The sequence below is a fragment of the Anguilla anguilla genome, chromosome 5, assembly GCF_013347855.1.
Source record: "Anguilla anguilla isolate fAngAng1 chromosome 5, fAngAng1.pri, whole genome shotgun sequence".
Taxonomy (NCBI): Eukaryota; Metazoa; Chordata; class Actinopteri; order Anguilliformes; family Anguillidae; genus Anguilla; species Anguilla anguilla.
The window spans coordinates 62,020,372-62,037,776 of record NC_049205.1 but is presented as its reverse complement, the minus strand read 5'-3'; the positions used below and the strand labels follow the sequence as shown (position 1 = coordinate 62,037,776).

Here is a 17,405-nt window from a genome sequence, read left to right as displayed (position 1 = left end):
CACTTGTATGATCCCAGTGACTGAATATAGGGGAATTATGATATATGAATGGCCTTTTAAGGTTAATACTACACACACACACACAGACAAACGCACACACGCAAGTTTAGTTTTTTCCCCACACATGGCACGGCACTTAACCACCGCAGACACAAAAACATCTCCAAGGTTCGCTCCGATTTCTTAATTCTCCCCTCTTCACGGCTGGTTTAACACCCTAAATGTACGAATTTGTTTGCGTCTGTTATTGCGCTTCTCCCAGCCATTGTTGTTCTGATTCGGTGATTGCGCGGTGCCCTGGCAGAAGCGGCAGTAACAGCAGCAGTGACAGCGGATGGAGAGTGAGACACTGCGCTGAGTCTGTGGAGACAGCAGGGCTTGGGACAAGCCTTTGGTGTGGCTCCCTTTGTTCAACTGCATAAAGGCATCACACACACACACACATACACACACACTGCATGTGCATGGACACACACACACACACAGACACACACATACACACACACTGCATGTGCATGGACATACACACGCACACACTGCATGTGCGCGCACATACACACACAGTGCGTGCGTGCGTGCACACACAAATGCACACACGTGTGTGTGGGGACACGCACACACATATACAGCGTGCGTGCGCACGCACACACATGTACAGCACATGTACACACACACACTGGACACACGTTCACACACACACAAGCACAGCACACACACTGCACACAAGCTGGCACACATATGTATGTCAAAGTAATTCCCTTGGAAGAGAACAATTTACTGAACTGTTAACCAGTTAATTTTTTTATTTGAATATATATGTATATATATATACACACTCTTTCGAAGCAATTACACACCGTATTGAGGCATTTATTAACAAAAAAAAATAAAAAAAAATAAAAATACAAGTAATCCAACCAGCAAATACGCTGCGACCCAGAAAGCAACGCTAAGGTCAAACTGGCGACTAAAACCCGACACAAACTGTATCAATTCTTAGAATTAATCTCATGTAACAAAAGCATCTCCTATTAGTCCTGCCGATGGGGCAAAATGATAGCTTAAAAAAAGAATTAAAAAAAAAAAAACTAAACTAAATTATGAAATATGACTGAAATATGATACATTAGAATCCCAGGGGCATTGGTCTGATTGCGCAGTCCTTGCTGTCCTCAGTTCGGCGATGTGAATAAGCGTGACGTTTGAAACCGTGACTCTGCTGTAAATTTCACATACCCGCGGTGAGCATGGCATGGACACACTATATCCAGAGTGTAGAATGTCAAGGTTATCAGAAGGTCCCTTCGGAGGGGAGATTATTATCTTTTCCCATTAAAGTGAATTCACCACGGGGCCTACTGAATGACCACTGTTCGATTTCACCAAGCGATACACCCACATTCCAGCGAAGAACTGAACAAAAAAATAAATACCCTTTTCAAAAGAACATGTACATGTTTGTTTTAGGACACTCAGATTTTCCCTGAGTTCACCAGTGCGATTCGCTTATTGTGTGATCACAAAGTTCGCCAACGAGCATATGATTTTCAGGTGCCTCTATAATCACAATTTTCAGGAGCGCACTTTTGCGACCAAGACCAAAATTCAATCTAACCACAACGCGCTCTGTGCTTAGCTGTGGGAGGAAACAAAAAAAAAGCCTGAAAGTGGTACAGATTTCATGAATTTCATCACTCCAACCGAGCCACCAGCGTCGAAGTCCCGGCGCAGTCAGTATGGAAACGATGATCCTTACTGAACAAAGTGCACAGCCGACAGACGCAGTGCGGTCCTGCGTGCCGTACAAGTTTCCGGAAAACAGTTTGTTCTGATGCGACGAAAAGACTCCCGGCCTCAGGCACGGGTGCGTGAGCAGAGCCCCGAATCTCCAGAGTCCGCGAGGGTGATGGGTGACGTCACCTTCCAGAACGCTCCGGCCGCCCCCCCCGACCGTATCCGAGCCGCCTTCCGCTCCGTGCTCTGACTGCGACGCGTGTCCGCGCTCCGCGACTATATCGGGAAACGCGGCGTTGGGGGGGGGGAAGGAAAGGATCGGCGTGGAAACGACGAGGCGCGCTCCTCCTTCCGCTCGTCTTCGGGGGACCGGCGGGCAAAGGCGAGAAACGCCGCTCGGCGTTCGCAGCTAGCAGCCGACCGACGCCGCTCCGTCTGAACGAGCAGCCGTGAAAAGCGGCGAGGCTGCCACTACTCCGCTTCAGACGAGCGAAACTCAGCTCAGATCCTCCCCGTGTTTACCTTCAGCGAGCCGCTCTCGGCTAACAAGCTCCCGTGCATCTCTCTCCCCCCTCTGTTACTCTCTCTGAATGTACAAGACAGAAAAAAGATTTTTTTAAAAAGAAGAAGGAAAAAAAAGTGTGGGAGGCATTGAACGGAACTTTAGTGCAAATCTTTCACCACGGACGCCAGGGGCAGCTCACCAGCACCGCGCCGGCACCATAAATAAAAAAATAAAATAAAAAACAAAAACAAACAGTCACCGCAGTCTCAAGTGCAGGCCTGCCGCACACGCAGGCTTGGATCAGTCTGGGACAGCCACACGCGTGTGCACGCGTTCCGTGCGTGTGTGTGTTCCGTCTTTATCCCCCCCCTCCCCCTCCCCCTGCCCCGCCCCCTCCCTCCCCCGCCCCCGCCCCTCCAAAGGCAGCGCACCTTATCTTCCTTCCACAGGTTTTCAGACACTCCTGACCCCACATGCCAGCACATGGAAACACTGAAAGAGGCGACTCCCGTTCCTGAAGAGGTGCTCGAAAAAAATCCGTGTCCTGTCGTTTTTTTTTATTTATTATTCCTCCTCCTCATTTTTTTTTTCTTCTTTTCAAATTTGTATTTTTATATGATTTTTTTGGCAGGATTGTAGTCAGAAGTCCTCCTTCCCTCTCTCTCTCGCTCTCTCTCTCTCTCTCTTTCTTTCTCTCCGCCCCCTCCCTCCCTCCCTCCCGCTGTGCTATCTGACTTTCTGCAGCTCCTCTCGGACCCAGGAGGGCAGCGGCTGGCCCAGCCTGTGCAGCAGCTTGGACAGCTCCACGTTGTGATCCCTGTAGTACCGCGACAGGAAGGCCCTGGACTGAGGGGGGGGGGGGGGGGGGGGGGGGGGGAGAGAAAACAAGAAAACAAGAGCGTCTCACCACTTAAGCTTTCACTCGACGGAACATTCCGTCAGTGCACGTCCTCGACCCCGCCCCGCGCCTAAACGAGGGCGGGGCAGCAGCACGGCTCGCAGTTCTTTAATAAAACGGTTCGGTTTGGAGAATTCAGCGAGTTAGCAAAATCCCCGGTGGAGAAAAAAAACAGGCTTGTGTGGATGAAAAGAACAGCGTTTGTGAACATTCACCCCGAAAGCCAAAGTTAAGTTTACATTTTGATTGAATCCAGGTCAAAGGAACCTGCTCAGCAGCAGCCTATATGCTTGCATGGCCTCCATTTTGTTCCATGTTTAGTTACACGGCTGAAGGTCTTCCTGCTGAGTGCAGGGCTTATGGGAACCTTGAACTTCCTGGTTACAAACACAGTTCCCCCCATTACTATTAGCTATAAAAGTTCACAGAGCACACACTACTACTACTATTAATGCTACTACTACTACTAATACTATTAATGCTACAACAAATATTGCTGCTACCACTACTATGACCTTCGTGTGCAGCTGGTGCAGCCGAACTGCAGGTACGTGACTGACCAGAGGGGGTCGCTAGTGCCCGATGAGACACGGACGCCGCCCGCCACCCTCCCTGCTCTTATCAGACCGCATCATCGCCAGCTGCTGGCCCGCCAAGCGTCCTGCAAATTGGCACTACGGCGCTCTGCCTGGGGGGGGTGGGGGGGTGTTCAGTCACCGACTACTCTAATAAATCCTCTAACGGCCGATCTTCCTCATCACCGCGCCCCCTCGGTGGTTCGCTAGCCCGACCGCCGTAGCGCCGATTTGCGAGCTGCCGCTGGCGGGCGGGGGCTGGGAGGCGTGCCGCGGGCGGGGGGGGCACGCGGTGGAGCAGCTCGGCGGTGGCTCTGCGTGAGACCGAGCGGTTGCGGGGGGGTGAGGGGGGGGGGGGGGGGGGGGGGGGGGGGGGGGGGATTGGACCAGGGTTCAGCTCTGACGCTGATGGTCGTCTCGGTCGGCTTATCTGACCGCAGGTCGTCCGTCTCCCCTCTCACACGGGCCGCGGACGTACGGGGCAGAAAGCTGCGGTCCCACCGCTCGTTTCTCTCTGACCCTGCCGGGTGTCCTGCCGCACCGCGAGGCGGGCCCGTCGGCACCGGAGCGCCGATTTAAACAGGGGAGGGGCTGCCTCTGTCCGGCGGCGGTCCGGCAGCGGCTCGCCAGCGGCCCTGCAGGCATTATGAATCCTCATAATCAGGCTGTGACTTCCCTGCGGCGTTTGATCTCCTGCCAGATCCAGGAAATTCCCCTGGAGGAAATGGGGGGGGGGGACGTCGCCATGGAGACGCCTCGATGCCGCATTTCCCACGTGGTCAGAAGTCAATCAGAACTTTATTTTCAGACGACAGGTTTATTTCGCTAAATGGAAATCCTTTCCTTCCTGTCCATTTTCACTGCCTTTTGAGACAGTTCAGTAAAATATGAATGATCAAATCAATGTGCGGTGATCGGGTAACGAGCGTGCACTCCCACAAACACGAGGCAGCTCCGACGGGAATCTCGCACGCTGAAACAAAACGTCTAAAGAAGCTCACTTTCAGTAAAAAACGGTGTGAAAATGAACTGACAGGAAAACGTTTCGGTCGAATGTAGGTGCACAAGACGATTCACTACCCCATATGAAGCTGTTTTTTTTATTTTTTATGAAGGATCGTTGTGGCCAACCAAGCACTATCCCCGGGAGTTGTCCCCTGGTGTGGAGTCAACCCGGGCGCTCTTAAAGTGAATTGTGTGAGGGGGGGGGAGGGAGGAAGACGGCCGTTGTTATGAGTGATGGCGAGCAGGACGAGCGCAAGCACAGAAGCGTCCCTGATAAAGAACGAGGGCTTGTAAAATGACACCCCCATGGCAACGATATCGAATCTCCTTGTTCAGCAAGGTCTCCGTCGCCGCAAGGAGGAAAAACCTGAGAGGACAAAATCCGGAAACCGCAAACACAAGCACCGAAGCGATGAGGCACAAAACAGGATACGCGAGTTCCACTCAGCACGAGGACCAATCATACGGCTTTTACATTTTGTCCTCAACGATCAATATAGCAATCAGCAGGTCTAAGCTCGGCTTAATGCACTTAGCAACAGAAGCTAGCACGCAGCGCAGTGCTGTACATAAAGAAAATTGCACAACATTAAGGTGTAAGATCACAAATATACAGTATGCTTAGAATGCTAACAAAATATTCTGATGCAACAATCGCTGCTGGTGACTGAAAGCAACGGAGTTCTAGAACACTGACTTCAAAATAAAAAAAAGGGTTAAATGCAAAATTTCAAATGGGATATTTTGGTGTATGTGGAAAGATGCAAAACGAAAGGAACAAGACCCTAACCCTAACCCTAACCCAAACTCAAACTGGGCAATTAAAGAAAGGAAGATAAAGAAAGACAGGATGCAAGGTTTTCTTCTTTGTTTTGTTCAATCCTTCATGGTTTCAGGCTCTGGCCAAACCTTCTGGCATCTGTTATTCTCAGTGAGAGAGAGGTTCGGTGACAATAAAAACGGTAAAATTAAGTTTCATTTTTTTGATCAGCAACTACGAGAATATAATACAATCAATCTTGTTTTTTAATTTTATTTTACCCTAGTACCCCTATGGTTGTAATGAACACAAAGAGAATGAAAGGTGTTTCAGAATATAAATAATCCCATTCTAGAAGAATACATTCTTAATTATTCTAGCGAAACACCTTGGCTCAAAATACACCTATTTAAAAACAACTCTTTGCGCATGAAATCGAAAGGCTTTTTCACCAAACAGATTAACCACCGCATGCAGTAATGTAGGGTTGCCACTCCACAGATGTCTCCTGCATCTAGGGAAAAAATAAATGAATTCAATTGGGCCGAGAAAGAAATACGCCAATTAGCGCTAAAACGTTTTTTCCGCCATTCGAACCGAGGCCCTGTGGAGTACTGATCCGCTGCCCGCCAGGAGCCTCCCGGGGGCTTTTTTTCCCAAAATGTCCGACTTCTCCTTTCGCCGAGTGGCGGCCGATTTAGCCGCACGGCGCCGTATTTCTTCGCCGATTTCTGCGGGCCAATCAAAACGCGCCGTCCGCAGCCACGGCGCCCGCGTGAAACATCTGCGATTACCCGCCGTAAAAAAAAAAAAAAAAAAACAATCGCTGGAAAGCCGTCCCGGCGGCGTCCGTAACCTTGACTACAGCCAAAGTTATGACTCTGTGCCGAGACGGGGAGGACCGACATGAATGACAACGATAAACAAGATGCACAAGATGGCTGCCGGCGGCGAAGAAGACGCAGGGAGATAAATAGTGTTCTAGAACACTGGCTTAAAATATAGGGGGGGGGGGGGAGAAAAACCTGCTCTTCAAAGGGTTAATATGAAGGAAGGTGGAGGGCAGACGTGTGGGCGTGTGCACGTGTGTACATGTTTGCGTGCGTGTGGGTGCATTAAAAAGGTAACAAAATCTATATGTGTATGTCACATTCGACACAAACTCATACTCTGTGACCCATTTACATACCGGCAGGGAGGTACAGTACAGTCACTAGACAGAAAGAGTGCAACAGCATTGTCTCGCTCCGGATTCAAACCCGTGACCCCAACGCACCTCGCCGTCTGCCACAACCTGCTGTAAAACAGCAATCCCTAATTACAGCAGATTAGCCCTCTGTCATTAGCCGCTGGGTCAGTCGTGCTCACGGGTGCACCACTGCTCGTCCCGTTAGACACTTCCACAGCTTTACTGAGTCTGCGGGACAAATGGAAAAGAGACGCTTCGCAGGCTGTGGCTCTTTACCCAAAAAAAACACACGCCACCTGCTGGCTGGGGCCAGATACTGTCTAGGTGAGTAGAGCTCACTTTGGCCTGCCCATTCCTACGCCATTGGTTAGGGGGGAGGGGGGGGGTATGAAAGGAGTGGTGGTTCGGTTGGGAGTTCCGGGGGTGGTGGGGTATGAAAGGAGTGGTGATTTGGTTGGGTGTTCCTGGGGGTGGTGGGGTATGAAGGGAGTGGTGGTTCGGTTGGGTGTTCCTGGGGGTGGTGGGGTATGAAGGGAGTGGTGGTTCGGTTGGGTGTTCCTGGGGGTGGTGGGGCATGAAGGGAGTGGTGGTTCGGGTGGAAGTTCCGGGGGGGGGGGGGCTGTGGGGTTTGAAGGGAGTGGTGATTCGGGTGGAAGTTCAGGGGTGGTGGGGTTTGAAGGGAGTGGTGATTTGGGTGGAAGTTCTGGGGGTGGTGGAGTTTGAAGGGAGTGGTGATTTGGTTGGGAGTGGGCGGAGCCTGCTACCTCAGCGTCCATGGCCGGGTACTTCCTGCCTTTGCTCTTCCCCAGGCATTTGGTCCGCCCCCCTTCCAGCAGCTGGCACCAGAACCCCTTCTGCGGGTCGAACCTGGAAGAGACGGCGAGAGCGCGGTCAGGGCGGGTGGGGGGGCAGTTAAAACACTTGCTGAACGGGACGTCCCACAGAAAGCTCCCACTGACTGACCCTCAATCCGCCAACGTATTAACACTTCAGTTCAGTTACACTAGTATAGTGCTTCTTACAGAAGAAAAACTGGGTAACAAACCAGGCCTGAACCCCCAAAAAGTGAGCAACTGAGGTTAAAAGAAAAGAAAATAAAAGAAAATAAAAGAAAATGGGAAAAACTATCAATGGGCGGTCCAGGGCACTCCATCAAGCTTGAATGGGGGTTGATTCCAATTCAGCTGCATCAATTCAGAAGATTAACCTAAATTTAATTAACGAATGGAATAATACCCATAAAACACTATTTTTATTTTTTTTTAGTTCACAAACCATTTATTTTACATCAGGTCCTTTGCCCTCAAGGGCTCCTATATTACCTCCTGATATGAAATATAAAGGGCTCAGCAAAAGGAGGAAAACATCCCTCACACAAATTTTATATAACATATATAATTAGAATATATATGTGCACACTTTAAACAAACACATTCAACAAATATATTTGACAACATTGCATTCTCCTATAAAAACAAATGCACTGCAATGTCAGAAGGCAGTGACAATTTGTATATTAGCCCAGTGTTATATTAGCCCCACACTGCACTGTGATGCGTTGTGACATCCTGATAATGTATTTTGCCTCGGGCTGGTTCTGTAAAGGACGAGACTCCTGAAATCACTGTGGATAATCAACAGAGGAAGAGTATCCTCCAGACCAGGAGGAAGGCTGCTCGATACAGGACCAAGGTGACCTTGACCGGACGCCATTTTGGGAGGGGGGGGGGGGGGGGTGAGCGGCGATGGCGCAGGATCTCGGCGGGAGAGGCGCAGTGGAGATTAACCCCGCACCCCCCCCTCCCCCCCGAGTCGCCCCGGTGATTGATGGACCTGTCGGCCGGGGCGGAATGCAGAATCGGGTCCGCCCTCATCGCCGTGGCGACCGCCGAGGAGGCCCCCCCCCTGCATTAAAATGAGCTGATATCTGATATTTATATCTGTGGCCCCCGCGTCGCGCTCATGAAAACCCAGGCCCCTCGCCCCTAACCCTGCCCCTCTGCAGCACTGCCACGACCAGGCTGCGTACCCCACCCGCCACCGACACGAAAGGCCAGAGTTTACAAACAAACAAACAAACAAACAAACAAACAAACAAACAAATAAATAAAAATACATCAACCGCTGATTATCGCTCGGAATTAAAGGCAACCCGAATCCATTACACAGGATCCCCCATTTATCATTTCAGGTCCGCCTGTAATAACATGTCAATCAAAAGTCCCGCCCACTGACGTTCGTTATTCAGTCCGTTGCGTAACTCAGACGCGTTTGCATCCCATTCAATACTCGCTTATTCATCTCTGTGGCCTCCGCCCCTGGAGCGGCCAAAACGGGCGCGTAAATAAAACCCCTGTCGTCAGGTGACCGTCCTCACTTCCTGTAACGCCAGACGCAAATATCACACCGGGGGGTGTGGGGGTGTGGGGGCTGGGGGAGGGCAAAGGGGGTCTCGTTTTCCCTAACGGACTTTAATTAAGCAGCGAGGAGAAGCTCGGGGACGGCGTAACGAGCCTCTTTAATTAGCGGGGGAAGTTGCGTGCGGGGGCGGGTGACGGCCGACCCCCGTCGCCGCGGCGATGACTCACGTTAAGGCCTGAGAGTAGTTGTAGTACGGAGAGACGCCCAGAAACTTCTGCACCTCGTCCATGACGGCCGCGGGGTCGGCCCTCAGCTGCTGCCCGTCGATGATCAGGAGCTGCGGGGGGGGAGAGCGGAGGTTAGGCAGCTGCACCACGAGGTTATCTGCTTCAGTCCCGGGTGGGGCACCACAAGGTAATATGTTTCAGTCCCTGGCTGGGCCCCACAAGGTAATACGCTTCAGTCCCAGGTGGGGAACCACAAGGTTACATGCTTCAGTCACAGGTGGGGCCCCACAAGGTTATATGCTTCAGTCCCAGGTGGGGTCCCACAAGGTCATATCCTTTAGTCCCAGGTGGGGAACCACAAGGTTACATGCTTCAGTCCCAGGTGGGGCAGCACAAGGTTATTTGCTTCAGTCACAGGTGGGACCCTACAAGGTTATGTTATACTCATATGCATATAAATAAACACACACACACACTCTGCTGTGCGCAGGTAATGTGTCGTACCTGACTGGGAGGGTAGTAGGTAAGCCATCTCTCGATGTGCACGGCGTACAGACCCGGCACCAGGCAGCGGTTCTGCAGGGACCGGAGCTCGGCGGGGGCGTGGTGACCCGCGGAGATCACCTCGTAGAAGCTGTATCTCAGAGCAGCGCGGTCCTCGTGAGCCCTCTGGTGCTGCAGCGGTTAAAACATTCAAAAATTACCAATACTTACAATTACCGCTGCAGAAACAACACACAAATATCTATTTTGATGCTGAAATTAATCATATATTTATTAATATACTAAAGTGATTACATGATCATTAACATCTGTGAATATTTTTTATTTGACTGTAGTCTACCAAGCGCACACTCAGGGAACTAGGTCTTACGAGGAGAATTAATGTTATCGCTAAATATTATTTTACCGCCGTATTCCGTCGACTTTCTCATAAAAAAAGTTCTATAAATGCAAAATCTGCAGTTAGATGGATGGACTAACAGCGCACTCACTCCATCAGATAAATAAAAGCCACGAGCGATCGGCTGCATTTCTGTGTTTATAATGCGGACAAAAATCCCGGGTAATGGTATTCCGTGTCATCAAAACTAACGATGAAGCCATTTTTGTGCTTAGGCCTACTGTTTTTTTATCTTTCTTTTCCTTCTTGCCAATTTATCTCCAGACGCTATTTCCCCAAACCGTAAAAAAAAACAAACACACCGAGCCCTTTCATAATTCGGTTTGAGCCAGCCATCTCCATAAATCAATATCAGCGCTCGCAGGTGTTAATTCAAACCTGCGCAATTAAGAACCGTGGGGATTCTGGTGCAAAAAAAAGAGTGAATTCGTAAGGGGACAAGTGAGTCAATTAACACTATACGCCGCCACCATCTCTCCACTTCCCGGGGACTGATAAAATTCATTTCGAATGAAACCTCATCTATTAATAGAGGAAATTAAAGGGACAGCTTGGGCGATCTCTCTCTCTCCCTCCCTCTCTCTCTCTCTCTCAAAATAATTGCACATAGGGGCCCGCGGATGTGCTGCTGATGAGGTTTCTCTCTGTCGTCGTTCTCCCACCTCGCGGTCCACCCGCTGACAAAGCTGAACGGCTGCGGCGGTGTTCAACAGAACCAACAAAACACAGAGAATGACAGGATTCGCAATTAGCACCTTCAGCTAAAAAAAAAAAAAAAAAATGGAATTCAAATTTGAAAATAACGGTAAAGTTAAACGAGTCATGTACTCGGTCCCACTGCTTTTTTATGAGTGTGATTCAAGGCACACCAATGACAACAGCCAAACTAATTTCATGTTTTTATGTAGAATGCTTGAATATATTTACATTCAGAACACAAACTATAGCTTTTAAAAACCTGTCACGGTATTCTTGCGCATACTATTATATAACGTGCCTCATATCCTTAACTCCGTGGACTCGAGACATTTAAGAAAGGGCTCTGTTTTCTTTCAGTACCAGTTCCCGATCCAAGCTCTTATACAAGGAGACATACCCCGAAAAGAAACGCTTGGTTAAACGCGCCGCTGAGAAGCAAGGAAAAAAAGACGTCAGTTCGATAGTAGACCGAACAAAGGATGAAAGAATCAGTCAATTAAACGCAGTGGGAAAGAGGGCGCGGGCATAAAAGCAGAGGGGATTTGGTGCACTTTGCCTCAGAAATCCCTTCACAAAAGGCCGCAAGTTTCCAAGTAACGCAAGCATATCTTCCCTCAGAAAATAAATACGCGGAACGTAAAAAAAAAAAGAAAAAGAAAAAATCCAGCTACATTCTAAGCCTCTCTATTTTCTCTCCCGACTTAAAAAAAAGTTCACTCTAAGAAATACGCCGCGCCGTTGCTGGATTATGCTCGGGACTGGGGAGCTCCCCGGTGAGTCCAGGTGTTCCTGACCCCCGTCCCCACGCGAGCCCCAAAGACTTCATTTCTTTCATGCGCGCCGATTTCTGAAGCTGTAAGTCAGATGGATATATGGAGCAGGGAGAGGAAGTTGAAAGCGAGGTCAGTTCCACGCCACTGTCCTCCATGCACACAGCAGGCAGGGGAACATCTATCTATTAAAATGATCTGCAGTGGAGATTCCACAGGAAACTGAGCCACACCTGTACTACACACCGCGCAAGAGTGTGACATCACACAGTTCACAAACACAAACGGTGGTATGCATGCAGGGATCCATGTGCGTACATACAGTACAAACATGCACATGCATGAACATACATACATATGAACACAACCCCTTCTACTCTAACACACGCAGACACACACACACACACACACGCGCACACTGGCACAAGCACGCACACGTACACAGCACACACGCATGCACACCCAAATGCACACCCACACGCATGCACGCACGCACACACTCTCTCTCTCTCTCTCATTCACACACACACTCTCTCTCTCTCTCTCACTCACACAAACACTCTCTCTTTCTCTCACACACACATGCATGCACATGTACACACATACACGCATGAGGAGCCTCTGTTCACTGATACACATCTCCACTTGCAATCTTGTGCATCATGTTCATTGTTGCCGTTGTGTCTCAAATTTTGCATGCACCAATTCAACAGATTATCTTATCCAGAATGACTTCATCCAGAGACTACAGTAAGCATCCTTTAGAGTTTGTACACATGGTCCCTATTGGACTCATATGTACTCTCTGTTAGAGTTGAATTAACACTGAACATTTTACAGTGTATAAACAACAGCACACCACGCTTGGCCAACAACAGCCACAGACTAGCATGGGTCTATGCAAAGCATCACTGAAGCATAACATGCAAGCCAACTATGCTAGCCTAGAGCCATGACACAAATCATAAACATTGCATGTTGTCATCTGTGCATGCATTTCATGCTGCTGCATGACCAGTCTCTCAGATGGGACAACAGATGCATTCTGTGAGCTGAGAGAGTAGGCCACGGGTGTCCAGGGCGTGGTCCTGTAGGGGGCACACTCACCTGGTACCAGGAGTAGGCGCGGTCCGAGGGGTTGATGAGCAGCGTGATCACCTTGGCCTTGGGCAGGAGGGCGGCCGCGCGTCGGGGCGACTCTTCCGACGGGAAGTAGTTGGCGCTCTTTTCGAACAGGAAGTCCGTGGTCACGTTGGAGGGGACCGGAAAGAACTCCATGTACCTGCGGAAGACCCAGAGAAGGCTGCTGTTCTTGTGCCCGTCGTTACTGTGGCAACCGCCGGTGCTGCGGTGCAACAGCTGGGCTTTTTAACCCTAGAGGGCTTGCGGGTTCAACTCCCACGCAAAATGGGTAAAGCAAGGCAAGCGAGTGACTTCACTTGAACCGTTTCAGTCAATGTAAAGCAGTGTGAAAGGATAAGTATTTGTATATTTATGTCTCAGGGCATATGAGGTGTCTAGTAAGCAGCCTTGAGAAATCTGAACGTAATACCAATGAAGTTGGGGGCCAGTTCCATGATTTATGGGCTTTATTTAAAGCTATAGTCATTAAAACTTACTCTCGTGGGGTTGTGGCAAGGTAAAACCAATAAATCAATCGAAGAGCTAGACCTGTGAGTGGGTTCCATGTCCCTTTTATACTTTTTAACATGTTTTTCATCTCAGTGATTTATTACGCGTGTGCTTTTTTATTGGCACATATTGTTTTTTATTGGTTCATGTTGTGATTTTTTTAAAACTAGGCCACACAATGAATGAATTGCCCTTTGGGTGCAATTAAGATTCACCGGCTGGTTGACTGATTGATTGAGTTTGGCTCGTTACAATCACATTAACACGGGGCGTGACAAGATGGCTTTTCACCGCCTTGCTGTCCTGACGAGACCGCCTCCCTCGCCCAGTGTTAAAAGGGGTCAGCTTGTTACCATGGTAGCGTTTTAGAGCCACCCACCACGTCCTATCAGAGGGTCCCTATCACGGCGGCTAGGGTTTAATTCGGCAGAGAGAACCGGGCCGGCCAAACCCGTGTCCGGTGAAGTTGTGGTTGTGTGGGCAGTGATGCATTAAATGATACTCCACACACAGCAGACCCCTTTACCCATCAGCACACTCAGAAACATTTTTTTTTTTTTGTATTTCCTTAGCGACAAATATTTCCCTTCTGCAAGGTTAAAGCACCCTTAGCAATCACAGCACCGATATGTTATTCACAGCCAGGGGCATAGCCAGGACCTAAAAATACCGAGGTCAAGAGACTCGGCTGGGTTGGGGGGAGGGGTGAGGTGTCGGGGGTGGAGGTGGGGTGCTAGGCCAGAGTCTGCTCTCTCTCCCTTTTAATTTAGTCGTTTAATTGAGGATGCGTTTCAGAGTGCAAATGCTGTACATGTGCCTCTGGATAAGGCTTAAATTTGAGAAAATATTAAAGACCATTCATTCCCCTCCCAAATGAATTGCAACGGATGTTCTCCCTAATGAATGCAATTAAATATAGGCTTTGGAAATGGACAAAAAAAATAAAAATACAGGGGACGTGACCACGGTGTCCTCCATGGTTGCTACAGCCCTGTTCATAGCAACTGATCTTGGCATGAATCTCACTTGCAATGTTAACTGAACCTGCTGTAACACAAAATAACACACTTAAAATTAAACATAAGATTCATTTACTGTCTTATGCACAGAGTAAATAAAAAAGAATATCAAAAAGGAAAATCTTGCCCTCCTGCACTTCACCCCTGTTTGAGTCCACGGAAACACTCCAGAGCAGAACTGAGCGTTTTTTCCTGCTCACTGGCTGCTTGGTTAAATTATTAATAAAATATTAATTCCCCTATGTGCTGTGCTCGAGCCAGCTGGCAGAACAAGCCCCTGGTCTGAAAAGTGACCCTGGGGTACCGTTAGCTTTTTAAAGATGGCAAGCGGCCATCTTTATCTGCATGTGCAGTGCCGTCTGATGCAGAAGGGGTTTATGGGATGTGCTTAATATCTTCTGCACCTGACGTGTGATGCAGCAGTTTTTAGCTGCGCAAGCTGTACGACTGGCACGTTTTTGCCACAAATGAATTCATCGTTAGCTCTATAACTACGGGTTGCAGGTTGAGGCGGAATGGGAGGGTATTTAATGGGAAGAGAGGAGTGTGCAGACTAGAGGAAGCCATTTTGGATCCGTTTCCTACTACAGTGTTGTGAGAGCCGGAAACTGGTCATCTGAAGTGGAGTGCTGTCCAATTCGACTGAAGATGGCTGAAGCTCACCTTTGAATCTAAAGCCCTGTTTCCTCTGCCCTACAGTCTTTGGCCCAAAGTCCGCCGACCAAAATGAAACATCCCAGGTAGGTGACGTTCTAGCATGGCCGCGAACCACTCTGTGTATAAAATGTGCCAATAAAATGAACTAACCTACCTATCCTATAACTGCTGCCATTGCTTCCCAGAAAGGGCATAAATGGAAGCTGATTTCCCATTGTGAGTCCTGAAAGAATCTAATTTCAGCCTAATATGAACACAACCCCTTCTACTCTAACACACGCAGACACACACACGCGCGCGCACACTGGCACAAGCACTGGCACAAGCACGCACACATACACAGCACACACGCATGCACACCCAAATGCACACCCACACGTACGCACACACAAACACACACACACAGGATGGGAATTGACTGTTTTCTGTGAAAGCACAGAAGCGGTGACAGAAACACACTTTGGCACCGTGCTTTTTGGAAACAGCAAGCTCGGGGCTATTGCCAACATCGCTGGACTTAATTAAGATGCACACATTAAAGTGAACCATTTGGAACACTGACTGCTGAACCTTCCAACTGCATCGCTGATCATTTTTAACCGTGAAATGGATCATTGCAACTGTTCAGCTGATCATTTAAACTGTGCGGCTGATCATTTCTAACTGTGAAACGGATCATTGCGACTGTTCAGCTGATCATTTTAACTGTTCAGCTGATCATCTGAAGTGTGCAGATGATCATTTTAACTGAGCGGCTGATCATTTTAACCGTGCAGCTGATCATTTTAACGGTATGGCAGATCACTGCTGCAGAAATTCATTTGGCCAGTGATTCACTCCACTCTGTGTAGCACTGAGTAACCTCTCCTCTCTGTTTCTCCCCCCAACATAAAGCACATAAGCAACGGACCGATAAGACCACATCTCTCCACTTCCTCACTCTCTTTATCTCAAATATTTATATGGCTGCTGGTCAGAGAGGCGTTCTAACTGCACAGCGAGTTTCAGAGGGAAGGGAGTTGCTGTGCGAGGCCAGCCTATTACCAGCTCTTATCACACGCAGATCCATTTGGGCTGGACTGAGGACACAAGCAGGCTTTTACTCTCTCTTTCACACTCAGATCTGTTTGGGCTTTACTGAGGACACAAGCAGGCTTTTACTCTCTCACACACTCAGATCTGTTTGGGCTTTACTGAGGACACAAGCAGGCTTTCACTCTCTCTCACACTCAGATCTGTTTGGGCTTTACTGAGGACACAAGCAGGCTTTTACTCTCTCACACACTCAGATCTGTTTGGGCTTTACTGAGGACACAAGCAGGCTTTCACTCTCTCTCACACTCAGATCCGTTTGGGCTTTACTGAGGACACAAGCAGGCTTTCACTGTCTCTCACACTCAGATCCTTTTGGGCTTTACTGAGGACACAAGCAGGCTTTCACTCTCTCTCTCACACTCAGATCTGTGGGGCTAAAGCTGAGGACACAAGCAGCACCCATTTACCAGTCGATGCCTTTGTGGTAGTTGTTGCTGTTGAAGAACTGCACCTCCTCGAATGTCTTCAGGCTGGGGAAGTTGCTCGATATGGAAGGGTGCATTATCAGGAAGAGATAGAGAGCCGTGGTTCCTGATGAAGGGAGCGAGGGAGAGAGAGAGAGAGGGAGAGAAAGATGAGAGTGTGACAGAGAGAGAGAGAGAGAGAGAGGGAGAGAGAAATCAATCCCTGTCGATGAGAGTAATTAAAATGGCCGCCCTGGCTCTGCTCTGCCCAGGTAGCCCTGATGTCACGGTAAACTCGGAGACTAAAAGCCTTCCAAGGTTTGGGCACCGCACGGTTGCCAGGCAGCAATCCCTTTCCTGACAAACACTCCGCGCACTGACAGGAAGTCAGGAGAACAGAGAGAGCTGTCGTTTACGGTTACATGTCCAAATTCATATTAGGCTTTACGTTTTCATAAATTCATTTGCAACTTACGAAAAAAAATTCTGTGATTTTTTTTCCTGAATGATTGTTGGGTACACTTTAAAAAGGGAGTGATTTCAGATACACTTGACTCATTTAAACTTGTACCCATATTTATATTAAGGAACAGAAACATATGCCGCGCTCGTTCTCAGTAACGTCAGTTCCAGCAACATCTACCCATTTTTTACTCTGTGTGTTAATGCGAATACAGTGAGGCTTTACTGTAATGATTAAAATAATGTGTGCTGTCACCCGATGACACACACAAATTCATTACCAACGTCATTACTATACACCTATTCAACTGTGTATTACTCTCAGAACACATAAATTCAGATGTTTTTGTTTTTTTCTCGTTGCTGACGGATAGCCGAGTAGCTCCTGTTGTAAGACCAGCTTCCTAACGAGGCAGATCTCTCTGACACACATGAACTATTTTTAGTGGAAACGGCAAGATCTCTTCCCTCTTCTTTCTCGCTGGATAGCTTCCAGATTTAAAATTTTT

The 17,405-nt window shown here is 48.7% G+C and overlaps 1 protein-coding gene across 1 annotated transcript in view; it reads right to left on the bottom strand.

The window, feature by feature from the left end:
• Positions 1–2,643: 2,643 nt before the first annotated feature.
• Positions 2,644–17,405, bottom strand: part of ndst3 (N-deacetylase/N-sulfotransferase (heparan glucosaminyl) 3) — a 100,178-nt gene continuing 85,416 nt past the window's right edge. The window contains exons 8-13 of the mRNA XM_035416557.1: positions 16,438–16,561; positions 12,735–12,909; positions 9,759–9,929; positions 9,255–9,364; positions 7,431–7,533; positions 2,644–3,085 (exon numbers count right to left, since the gene is read on the bottom strand). Of these exons, the coding sequence (XP_035272448.1) occupies positions 2,966–3,085; positions 7,431–7,533; positions 9,255–9,364; positions 9,759–9,929; positions 12,735–12,909; positions 16,438–16,561 (803 nt within the window). The 3' untranslated portion in view covers positions 2,644–2,965. The remainder of the gene's footprint in view (positions 3,086–7,430; positions 7,534–9,254; positions 9,365–9,758; positions 9,930–12,734; positions 12,910–16,437; positions 16,562–17,405) is intronic.